Raw genomic sequence first — 13,037 nt, forward strand, 5'->3', positions numbered from 1 at the left:
CCATCACCAACTCCCGGAGTTCACCCAGACTCATGTCCATTGAGTCGGTGATGCCATCCAGCCATCTCATTCTCTGTCATCCCCTTCTCCTCCTGCCCCCAATCCCTCCCAGCATCAGAGTCTTTTCCAGTGAGTCAACTTGTCTCATCAGGTGGCCAAAGTATTGGAGTTTCAGCTTCAGCATCAGTCCTTCCAATGAACACCCAGGATTGATCTCCTTTAGAACGGACTGGTTGGATCTCCTTGCAGTCCAAGGGACTCTCAAGAGTCTTCTCCAGCACCACAGTTCAAAAGCATCAATTCTTCGGCATCAGCTTTCTTCACAGTCCAACCCTCACATCCATACATGACCATGGGAAAAACCATAGCCTTGACTAGATGGACCTTGGTTGGCAAAGTAATGTCTCTGCTTTTTAATATACTATCTAGGTTGGTCATAACTTTCCTTCCAAGGAGTAAGCGTCTTTTAATTTCATGGCTGCAATCAGCATCTGCAGTAATTTTGGAGCCCCAAAAATAAAGTCTGACACTGTTTCCACTGTTTCCTCATCTATTTCCCTGGAGACCCCAGTTCGATTCCTCCGTCAGGAAGATCCACTGGAGAAGGGATAGGCTACCCACTCCAGTATTCTTGGGCTTCCCTGTAGCTCTGATGATAAAGAATCCTCCTCCAATGAGGGAGACCTCAGTTCGATCCCTGGGTTGGTAGGTTCCCCTGGAGAAGGGAACAGCTACCCACTGCAGGATTCTGGCCTGGAGAATCCAGGGACTATATAGTCCATGGGATTGCAAAGAGTCAGACATGACTGAGCGACTTGCACTTTCACTTTCATAGTGACCTGGCCTGAAATTCCCACACCCTCTGCCCCCATCCCCTGTGCTGTGGTCACACTTATCAAACTGCTGCCTTTGCTCTGAGGGAAGGTCGTTGGTGAAGGTGGCCTGCCTGGGCATCCTTGCCTCTGTGGACGCTGTCAAGTCCTCCATGTTCTGAATAGCAAATAAATGCTTAGAGCTAAGCCAGTATTAAACCAGACTTTTGAACCTAGCTCCAAAACTCACCAGGATTTCAAAGACTGCACTCTCCTCCCTTACACAGTGTAAATACAGCTTCATCTGAGGTCTATGAAAGACACCAAACCACTGTCCCATTCTCTGTCTCCCCTTTGTGGCCCAGGCTGGGGACCTACCCAATGCCTCTCCCCTTTGTCCAAGTGTCACAGACCTGACTGGCTGTGGCCAAGCTACCTAAGGGCTGGGTGACAGCCTCTCCTCGGGTCCCGGGAGTGAAATGCTGTGATAATGGAAAACTACAGACTCACAGAGCTGTGGGGTTGGCCAGATGCCAGCCATGCACAAAGTCCTCACTTTGACTTCATTCTTTCTCCCACTGAGTGATGGCTGTGGGTTTCATCTACAGGACAAATCCAATCTCCTTATACAGACTGCTGTGCATTTTAATGTGCCACTGGACATATATCAATCTAATGAGATGGGGATTTGGCCTGGGTGATAACAGGGGAAGTGTTGCATAGAGCGGGTTTATTATATCATCATTTTGCAAACAAAATTATCTCAGAGAGTCTACCTTTTGGTCCAAACCTCCTCTATTCAAAGGCATTTCCCCCTCATTTATTGGAAGGCTGAGAAAGCAGAAACTGGAAATTATACCGAGTGGAGGCTGTTACAATATATGCAGCCTGGGTTAGTGCCAAAGAGCACTGAGGTTGGAAGGGCCTGTTTTCAAGGCTGATGCATATGACCTACTGGGAATGTGAATACGTCTATTATCTCATTCGGGGGCCCTATTCCCAACAGGTATGAAACAGAACTGCCCGCTGAGACCTAATTGTTCCTGTTGGGCAGATACTGAAAGGACTGTCACCAGGGCAGCCCTGCCCTCTGCCTGGCTCACCTGGTAGCCTTGTGCTCTGCATTAGGTATTCGGGGTTTTTTAAATTTTTATTTATTTATTTATTTTGGGGACAGAGTCAGGTCTCAGTTGCAGAATGTGGGATCTTTCATTGCAGTTTACGACCTTCTCTCTGGTTGAGCTGCATGGGCTCCGTTGCTCTGCGGCATGTGGGATCTTACTTCACCAACTAGGGGTTGAACCCATGTCCCCTGCATTCGAAGATGGATTCTTCACCACTGACCCACCAGTGAAGTCCCTAGGTATTCAGTTTTATAAAAATTTGAAAAATCTTTTCCAACTACAGTTTCAAACTATAGTTATTCCTGGCGTATGATATTGTTTATCCTTAACATTGCATCTTTGACATTTTCCTTTTCAGACATTCTCAGTGTACAGATGCTTCTACCTTATCAACCTGTGCCAGTTTTTTCTAGTGTCTCTGTTCCCCAGGAGGCAGAGATGAGAACATAGTCTTGTCCACTTTCTCCAGGGTGGAGCACTGAGTCAGGAGGAAGTTAGGGCGGCGGTCTTGGCAGTGGATGGCAGACTTGTGACCACTGCGTGGTTCTTTTGACTCCAACCCCTGACCGAGGACTGGATCACAACCCCGAGCCCAGAGGTGATTCCATGTCCACTGAAGGTTGATATGAAGAACTGGCAGATTTCAAGGGTTTTGGTGGGGGGAAATCATTCATTTAGGGAAATGGTTTTAAAGACTGAGCACCTTCCAAATAGAGAGAAGTAAGTATTTTTAAAAATCAGCACTTCCCAGTTGTGTCAGGACGGGAAGTATATGGAAACTATCAGTACTTTGCACTCAATTTTTCTGTGAACTTAAAACTGCTCAGAAAATAAAGTTTATTAATTTTTTTAAAAAACTAGAAAAAAAATTAGCACATTGCTTAGAACCATTCCCCTCCCCACCTCATTCTCCTCCTGACCCAGATTTTGTCAAGAAGTTCTGTCCAGTGGATAAAGAGTGAGGAGGGCTAGACTTAGACAGAGGGCTGAGGGTGGGTCAGGAAGATCTTCTGGAGAAGGAAATGGCAACCCAGTCCAGTCTTGGAAATCCCACGGACAGAGGAGCCTGGTGGGCTATGGTCCATGGGTTGCAAAGAGAGGTGCATGACCGAGCATGGAGCAAAAAGCTGAGGGGAGAAGGTGACTCGTGTAGATGTAAGTTCTGCTTGAGTAGTGTCTGCAGGATTTGTGAGCCCACGATGGTGCCAAGTTAGAGGTCAGCCCTTTCCAGAATCTTCCCAGGGAGCCTGGGATTTAATTTTGCGGATCTGACTCCTGATTCTTTTCTGGCACCTACTTGTTGCCGAAAGATATGTATATGTGTGTCTGGCTGCTCACTGCTCAAAAGCCAATAGATAGGCCAGGTTGGTAGAAAGGAAAGTTTGCTTTATTTCAGATGCCAGCAACTTGGGGGAGGGGGGAGGATGACGGACATCTGTCCAAAGACTGATTCCCCCACTCCCTGCTGCCGACAAGCAGGGGGTGAGAGCTCTTATAGACAGAGTCGGTCGGGGGTGGGGGGTCATCCTAACAGTCATCTTCAAATTGGTCATCAGTGGTCTGACCAGCATCATCTTGATTGTTTTAGGTACAGTAAATCTTCAGTTCCAGGGTCCATTTGTTCGCATTTCTTTGTGGTCAGTTCTTGGAATTGTGGCAGCTCATGTCCTGGGTACAGTCTGGTCACCATGTAGTTAATTTTTCCACTGCTGTTTTAGTATCTATAAGACAGCTCACAGGATATGATTCAGAATACTATCTATCAGTTCAGTTCAGTCGCTCAGTCGTGTCCGACTCTCTGTGACCCCATGAATCACAGCATGCCAGGCCTCCCTGTCCATCACCAACTCCCGGAGTTCACTCAAACTCATGTCCACAGAGTCGGTGATGCCATCCAGCCATCTCATTCTCAGTCGTCCCCTTCTCCTCCCGCCCCCAACCTTTCCCAGCATCAGAGTCTTTTCCAGTGAGTCAACTCGTCGCATGAGGTGGCCAAAGTATTGCAGCTTCAGCTTTAGCATCAGTCCCTCCAATGAACATCCAGGATTGATCTCCTCTAGAATGGACTGGTTGGATCTCCTTGCAGTATAAGGGACTCTCAAGAGTCTTCTCCAACACCACAGTTCAAAAGCATCGATTTTTCGGCGATCAGCCTTCTTCACAGTCCAACTCTCTATAGCCCTTGAGAAAGAACTAAAGGTCTTTGATTATGCTTAATGACTACATTTTTATTATTTAGTCTCCTTTGACTGTTTTCCTTTGTTTCCACATTTCTCACTTCTCTGATTAAACTCATTCTTTGACTGAAGTTTTCCACAGACAAAAGGCAGGCAGGAGACATGGTGGACTGAGGGCAAGGACCATACGGTTCTGCTCCATTTCATACTGAGTCCCCAACAACTGCTTGTTGAATGAGCGGATGAGTGAATGAAAGAACCCACTGGCAAATGAACCAACAGTGTTGCAGAGTTACCTGAGGGGGCTGGGCCTTCTTTCTGAACACCCTTCCTCTTAATGTCAAAAGGAAGGCAAGGGCAGCTGTGTGTCCTGGCCTTTTCCGCGGAGTGAAACAACGTGTCTTTCCTTGAATGAGAGTGTGCTCACCAGCTGCGGAGACAGTGTTGCCAAGAGCTTAGGCTGGATTCACACACATTTGGCTTGGAATCCCAGCTTCGCCATTGAATTGCTAAATGATTGAGATGAATCATCTAACTTCTCTTCAGCCTCAAGTTTCCTCACTTGACAACAGAGGGCAGCACTTCGTATCTAACAGGGGTTTCTGTTATGGGTTAAATGGTATAAGGCTAGTAAAGCTTTTAGCCCAATGCCCGGCATAGAAGGTAAATGCTCAATAAATGTTAGTTCTGCTGTCCTTACTCCCCAGGACAGTTCCTTCGGCGAGGGGAGGTGTTCTGGGATGACCTGAACTGCACCATCAAGTGCCGCTGTCTGGATTTCAACAATGAGATCTACTGCCAGGATGCCTCCTGCAGCCCCTACGAGGTGTGTGAACCCAAAGGCAAATTCTTCTACTGCAGCCCGGTGGAGACCAGCACGTGTGTGGTGTTCGGGGAGCCGCACTACCACACGTTCGATGGCTTCCTCTTCCACTTCCAAGGCTCTTGTGCCTACCTATTGGCCCGACAGTGTTTGCAGACGTCCAGCCTCCCCTTCTTCAGCGTGGAGGCCAAGAATGAACACCGGGGGGGCTCAGCCGTCTCCTGGGTGAAGGAGCTCTCAGTGGAGGTGAATGGCTACAAGATTCTCATCCCCAAAGGAAGCTATGGAAAAGTCAAGGTGAGACCCTCTCCATCCTCCATGGGGAGATGGGGAAGCTGGAGATGCTTCATCCTGGGGAAGACCTTCCCAGATCTACTGGTTCTGCTGTTTGCTGTTGGTATCAAAGACTTGCATGGCTTTTCCTGCCTTGCAGATATCTTGTAAAATTGTTCATGAGGCTAAAGTCTGTTTGTGCAAGAGCTAAGCTTTCTCTTGGACACATCTATCTGCTGGGTATCTTAATGTACATTTAGGTTCTTAGTTCCCTCACACACACACACTCACATGCACATGTACATCCTCAGAAGTAACTGGGAACAGAGGTAAATTTAGTTTCTCATAGACCTAGCTTGAAACAGTGGCAGCCACATGGCCATGCCCTGGAGTCAATGTAAACACAACATACAAAGCCATAATTCACTACAGTCTTTGATTAATAATCCTCACCCCACCCACTCATTCTGTTTGCCAAAGAGCTGTGGCTTCATTCTCAGAGAAACCCCTAAATTGACTGGCGTGTCCACAGGCACTGTCTGTCCAGGCAGCTAGAGTGGGCTGGGTGACTTCTTTAGTGAAATCTGGATGGAAAGTTACAGTAATTGCCCAAATGTTCCTTTAACACCCCCCCCCCCACTCCTGCTTGGAATGTGAGAGAACATGGGTCTCTATGGTTTGGTTCGGTTTCATTCGTTTAACCTATGCAAATGAGTCTCGTCCCCATCCACCTGGATGTCAGGACAGGGCACTGACAAAAGAGAGAGAACAAAAAGCCACTAGCAATTACTCAATTTGTGGAGGCCCCAGTTTTCATGATGTTAAGGAAGACACTGTGGCAGCCGTGTATTTATTCAAGCAGTAATAACCAGGACCACAAGGGGCTGATTGCTGCAACCCCATGGAGTCCTTAATCCCCAAGCACGGAGGTCATCACAGAGATTACAAACCAGAACGGATGCCAACACAAGGAGGTCTTTCTTTTTATTTTAAAATACGTTTTGTAGTTTTAATTGATGCAATGTGCCCAACAAAAGGCAGGACCAAGGAACTAACCACATTTTCTGGCTCTGCCCTTCCTAGGTCTGTGCAGCGTATCAGTGTCATAATTAGAAAAGTGGGCTATTACTGTGGTTGAAATGCCAATTTGCTTGTTATTTGGTTAGTCTCCCTAGAGACAGCTCTGTAAATCAAATCAAAGGTAAGAATTCGACTGCGGAAGTTTGGAGATTTTTCCCTTTTAAATTTCTCTTGTGCTGTCGAGCAGGACATTTGTCCTTGCGGATAGATGCTAACATTTCCAGCTAGAAAAATGCTCACTAGCTCTCCCCTACCCCCTCGTCTTGTGGGGATCATGTGTACAATATCTATAGTTGAAAAAGAAAGCTTCATGCTTTATTCCTATTTTCCATTTTGATTAAAAATTCTTTTCCCCTCACAGTCAGACTCCTTTTTTATTTTTTTTTAGAAGGAAAGGGACACCGCCAGTGCTTTCAGGCCCAGCAGCTCTGCTAATTTTGCGTGGCTCTCTTCCATCGTCCGAGCGGAGGGCACAGATTCCTCAATTTTCTGTAGCGACAGGGAGGTGTGGATATGAATGTAAATGTTTCAGAAAGAAAAGGTTATGTGATTCCAACTGCAAGCGAACAATGGCTCCCTTTTCCTTTTGCCAAATGGCTTCCAAGTGTCTCTGAATACACCTGCTCTGCCGGGGGAGGGAGGCTCCGTGGATGGCAGAGCCCCCACCCAGGGTGACGTGGGGACAGGCCAGGAGGGGGTGTGAGGCAAGAAGGAGCCTGATTTGCCTGCAAGGCAGCCAACTTCCAGACAGGCCAGGCCGGCAAACAGATCTTAGGAACGGATTGCCTTTCTCCATATGCTGGGGTTAGGAACTGGGTTCTGAATATGCATTTTCCCCCTTTGAAATGTTCTTAAGTGACAAAATAAACAATTTAGGATTGTATATGTTAATAGGGGCAAAAAAAAAAAAACAACACCAGCTAGCACCCATATATAGAAAATGTCTCCTTCTAGCTAATACTTATCAGTTTTCATCTTTCTCCCTCAGATACAACTGAGTAGTTTAGGGTGCACCAGGGAAAGGAGGGCCAATGCCAAGTAGCTCATGGTGACAAAGAGATCAGACTCTGAGGCCAGATCTACCCAAGCCCGGTGCCACCACGCCAGCCGACAGGCCTCTTTGAACCTCACTATGTCCATCTATAAAATGGGGTCATTGTGTTGTGTCTGGAAGGCAGGGCTCTTGGCTATCATTTGGACTTGATTCCCTCTATTTAGCCCCAGACAGAGGCAGCAGGGAACAGTGGAAAAGTGGGAGGGTCCTGTCACCCACAAATTATGCAAGCCTCGAACCTCAGTTTCTCCATCTGCAAAGCAGGGAGATTATAAAGACCTTATTAGATTTTTCTGAGGATGAAATAGGACAGCCACATGTGTGACAGCTGGTACAGAGCCTGGCACACAGTAGGCACTCAATACACACTTGTTCCCACACTGCCATTCCCACCAAAATCTTTTCTCATTCTAAGACCTGTCCTTCTATGATGCTATTTCTCACTCCTCTTCTGGGAGAAATATAGTTGTGGGGGAGGGTTGCCTGGAACACAGGGAAAGGAAGAGATACAAATAGGGAGACTCATCAACATTGGCTCCTCGGAAGCTGACGACTGGGACACCAGGAATGAAATAAGAAGCCATGTGATGGTAAGAGTCCCCTGAGCTCCTACCCTGAGCTCTGTGGGGCACAAGCATAGGACTCTAACATGTGCTTGAAACTGGGACAAGTATGAGAGAGGAAAGGGGCGCAATGACCACTTATGTCAGGAAGAATACCTTGGGCAACAATGTCAGCATGGGGACACAGGCGTTCTGAGTGGACACGATCAGCTGCAGAGAAACCAGGAGGGCAGTAGCAACATCCAGGCACAGCCCCCACTCTGTGGCTTCTGCTCTGAGACGCAACAACTGTCCTTTTTTTAGCAGGAGCTGAGTGAGAGGAGAGGAGGACATTCAGCGAGGGAGGTATTTGGCATTTACAATTATACCACCTTGGAGAAGATGTCCCCCCCTACATCTCAGCACAGAACAATACACAATAATCACCCAGCGCTCTTGCTGGGTGACCTCCCTTAGAGCGTGGCTCTTCTCATCTTTGCAGGCTAACTTGCTACCTGGGAGATAAGGATGAATCAGTCAACTCTAGGGGATTTTTTTCCTATTTCTAACTCTCATCGGATGGCTTACATCTCAAGCCTGTTTTTTTTTTTTTTTTTGTCCCCTCCCCCCATTAAGTCTTACTAATCTCTAGGGACAGAGAATTGCAATTGGCATTGGCATAGTAAACCTTGGGAGCAATGCTCAGTCAGTTTGTTGTCTCAAACCCTAGACAACCCAGAGAGTAGCAGCAATGTGGCACTAAAGACCCTTGGTGTTTCCATGTACCAGAGGCCAGGACAGGTCAGGGCAGCCTGGACAAGCAGTTACAGTCAGCCCACCCTGGACTGTTCTAGGACTAACCTTCTATCCCAGCCCTCAGAAAGTGATGTCCAGAGGTGCAGGCAGGGTAAGTGTGAGAAAGAAGAAAACAAACTCTACTGAAGGCTTATCAAGCCACTTACTCATGGGATTCACTCTTGATTCTTTGCCCATTTCTCACCTCCCCCACCTCTACCCCCCCGCACACACCCTGCAAAAAGCGCCAGGCCCTGTGGAGTATCCTCCACCAGCTGGCCCTTCTCCACGTCTGTGGACAGGGCAGGCCTTGCCCTCCATTGCCCCTGGCCTCCAACACCAGTTACCTGCCTGGTTTCTCTGTTTTTAATCTCCACTTCGGCTTCCCAGGTGGCTCAACGGTAAAGAATCCACCTGCAAGAGACGTGGGTTCAATCCCTGGGTTGGGAAGATCCCCTGGGAGAAGGAAATGGCAACCCACTCCAGTATTCTTGCCTGGAAAATCCCATGGACAGAGGAGCCTGGCGGGCTACAGTCCATAGGGTCGCAAAGAGTAGGACTCAACTGAGCTACTGAGCAAGCACGCCATCTCTACCTACTTCAATACACCCTTGCCACTGGCCAGACTGGACTTCCTCAAATGCAAGTCTGACCATGTCATTCCCTTGCTTAAAACTTTTCAGAGCTCTTGCTACAGAAGAGAAATCCAAGTTGTTTTTTTGTTTTAGTGGAGTTTTGTTTTGTCTTAAAAACAGACTTTTCTTCTGAGATCTGTTCCCAACACAGAAGCCAAAGCAATTCTCCCAAAACGGAAGTCAGATCTTGTCCATCTTTTGCTCTGCATGCCCTCTCGGCTTCCCTCAGAGTCACAGCCAAAGTCTTTACAATGGCCAACAAGGCCCTGCCTGTTCTGGCTGCTCTTATCTCTCTGACCTCACTGACCACTGCCCTCTCCTGGCTCTCCAATCCAGCCACATGGCCCATGTGTCCCCAGTGTGCCCAGCATGCTCCACCCTAGGGCCTGACTGTACTCTGCCCAAGCCACTCTCACCCCAGGTAATGGCATGGACTCCTCCTCATCTCAAAGGACTCCTTCCCTGCAGGGCCTTCCCTGACCCTCCTATTTAAAATTGAAAACTCTCTAGCACTTTGGACCCAAATTCCCAGCTTTATTTTCCTGCAAAACACTTTCCTGGTGTTGTCACCTATTTTCCTTATTGGTTTTGTTTGTTGTTGGTCTCCTGAAGGGAAACAGATGTTCCAAGAAGCATATTTTTGTCCCCAACTCTTAGAACAGAGCTGGACACATAGAAAGGGCTATGTTGGCAACATCTGTGAATGAACAGACCCTGCTTGTGTCTCCACCTTCCTCTCCAGCCACCCCTTCCCTCTGCAGTCCAGCAACACCCGATGACTATCCTCATATTCATGTAGCGCTATCTAACTGTGCAACTTCATCCTCTTGTCCTGGAATTCTCTAACCCCTACTCTTCCTTCAGCCACTTCTGTTTATCTCTGAAGACTCAGGTCAGACTTGATTGCCCCTAAAAAGCTGATATGAATGCCCCCTCCCCAGGCTGGATCAATGGTCAGGTACCCTTCTCCCACTGCATCACTGCATCACCTATGAATGCATATTTTAACTGGAACATTAAAATAATTGATATTTGTGTCTCTCTTCCTCAGTAGACCAAGAATTCATCAGGGGCATGGACAATTACTTGTTTTAAATTTTTTTTTCTCAACACCTAACATAGTGCTTGGTACCTAGCAGGTGTTCAAATTTGTTGTGTTGAATGATGATGTGAGAATGTCCTGGTATCAGGAAGTGACAGGGTGACATACTCAGAGAATAACACCAGGGCAGCCTCAAGCTTGATGGTGTGGGATGGTTTATAGTGCCCCTGCCTGCTGGGAGGAGTGTCCAGGGGTTCCAAGGGCAGCACAGGGATCATGGAAAGTATGTGACTTGAGCTGAGACTTAAAGAATGGATTTCGAGGAGAAAAGAGGAAAAGCCAGGTAACTAGTCTTTCAAGAAAAGACTTGAAGCTGGCCTGAAAGCCAGGCTTCCCAAGGGATGCAGTGGTAAAGAATCTGCCCGCCCATGCAGGAGATACAGGAGACATGGGTTCGATCCCTGGGTCAGGAAGACCCCCTGGAGGAGGAAATAGCAACCCACTCCAGTATTCTTGCCTGGAAAATCCCATGGACAGAGGAGCCTGGTGGGCTATAGTCTACCGGGTTGGAAAGAGTCGGACATGACTGAGCATGCACACGTGCCTTGAGAGCCAGGTAGGAAGTGTTGACCACCACCTGGTCCCCAGAGGGGTTTAGAGTGGCACTAAGCAATGCATATCTGTCACAACTCAAATGCCAGCCTGCTCTCAAGGGTCCTGGGGGCCTCCGCCTTCCTGGAAGGCAAGCCCCACCCTGCAGTGCCTGAGCAGCTTGGGGGCCATGCACTCTGGGGCGCTGAGTTGCTCCTCCTCCTTTTTCTGACCTCGGCTGGACCCGCTACCCTGGCCTCTGCTCACCTGCCTTTTCACTATTGCTGTTGTTGGCAGGTTAATGACCTAGTGGCTTCTTTGCCCGTCACCTTAGAATTGGGGGCGGTGAAAATCTACCAAAGTGGCATGTCTACTGCCGTGGAAACGGATTTTGGGCTCTTAGTGACATTTGACGGCCAGCACTACGCCTCCATCTCCATCCCAGGCTCCTACATCAACTCCACGTGCGGACTCTGCGGGAACTACAACAAAAACCCCCTGGATGACTTCCTGCGCCCTGACGGCAGGCCGGCCATGTCAGTCCTGGACCTGGGAGAGAGCTGGCGGGTCTACCACACCGAGTGGAAGTGCGACTCGGGCTGCGTGGACAACTGCACTCAGTGCGACACGGCCACCGAGGCCCTCTACTTTGGTCCCGACTACTGTGGCTTCCTCAACAGGACGGACGGCCCCCTGTGGGAGTGTGGCACCGTTATGGACCCCACGGCCTTCGTGCACAGCTGCGTGTACGACTTGTGCAGTGTGAGGGACAACGGGACCCTCCTGTGTCAGGCCATCCAGGCCTATGCCCTTGTGTGCCAAGGCTTGGGCATTCCGATTGGAGACTGGCGCATCCAGACTGGGTGTGGTAAGCTGGCATCCTGTCCACACGGAAAGCCGCTCGTGTGCAGGGGGGCTGGGAGAGGATTTCCGGGTTCCTCAGAGAGCTCCCTGTTAAGACACATTACCTGAGGGTCAGGGTGAGGTTGAAGTATCACAAATGATAAACAATGAACGATAATCATGACCTTTCTCCCCAGCCAAAATGGTGATCAGAAAACAAGAAACCACTAATGAGCATCTGTGGTCTGGACACACGGAATGTGTGGCCAGAGTAGGGCCATTAGAAGTAGTGACCAAGGCAAGGTTGAGGGGGGTGGTCCAAGCTGGAGGTGTCTATCTCCGAGGCCACTGCAGAAATGTGGGCGCTGGCCTGGGGAATCAAGACCAGATTTGGGGAAAAGAATGCACCACCCAGATACTTATGTAGAACCCATGGCATTTTTGTCCTTGGCTCTTTCTTCTTCACTGCAGTCCCTCCAAGTTCCATGACTCTTGCTTTGGAGCATTTCAGCTGGTCACAGAAGGGGCAGTAGACAGAGCAGGTAGAGGCTTTCTAAAATGCTGGGTGGTGAGGAAAAGCCCCGACAGTGTGGGAAACCCACCTGTCCCCTTGGAATTACACTTCCGGATTGAGTGTTTGGAACCATTTAGCTGTTTTATGGTTTCCTCCTATGCAACTTTCTCTCAATAACTACTCTTCCTAGTAATGTAAATGTTAAAAACCAACAAACAAAAAAACCAAATCACCTGTTGGAACTTTGTTTCTTTCCTAGTCCTTGGTTTTCTCCACAAGAGTAAATAGAAAATTATACCCCATGCATTTGAGAGTGCTATTATGGAGGTGAAATTTTTTAAGTTTCTTTCAGTTCCGAGGCCAGAGGGCAATTTTTTTTCTACCAGTTTAAATTGGCTTCGTAGAAATTAATATGCATCAGAATCAATTCTTTCAGAAGTAATCAAGCTATTAAAAGACAATATATTTAAGTTTTGTTTTTTGCTCTGGGGAGTGGCCAGCCTCTATAATGCCTGAAGTATCCAAATGCTGATTCAAGCTGAGACTGACTATGACTTCCCTTTAATCCTTGTATAATCTAAGAGCATCCAATTGCCTAAATTTTTGCTTATCGTGGCTAATTTTTTCTAGTGGTACTGCTTTCCTACCCACCACATTACTCTCTCTCTCTTTCACTTCAGTGAGATGAATTAGATTTAATTCGGAGAACTAGTCTACCAGGCTCTAGAGCAC

The 13,037-nt window shown here is 48.0% G+C and overlaps 1 protein-coding gene across 1 annotated transcript in view; it reads left to right on the forward strand.

The window, feature by feature from the left end:
- TECTA (tectorin alpha) overlaps positions 1-13,037 on the forward strand; it is an 82,311-nt gene that overhangs the window by 12,543 nt on the left and 56,731 nt on the right. Inside the window, exons 6-7 of the mRNA XM_088843023.1 lie at positions 4,821-5,233; positions 11,246-11,816. Coding sequence (XP_088699149.1) covers positions 4,821-5,233; positions 11,246-11,816 — 984 coding nt within the window. The remainder of the gene's footprint in view (positions 1-4,820; positions 5,234-11,245; positions 11,817-13,037) is intronic.

Source organism: Moschus berezovskii, chromosome 14 (assembly GCF_049115385.1).
Source record: "Moschus berezovskii isolate FMDL1 chromosome 14, NW_MosBer_1.0, whole genome shotgun sequence".
In the NCBI taxonomy this organism is placed as follows: domain Eukaryota; kingdom Metazoa; phylum Chordata; class Mammalia; order Artiodactyla; family Moschidae; genus Moschus; species Moschus berezovskii.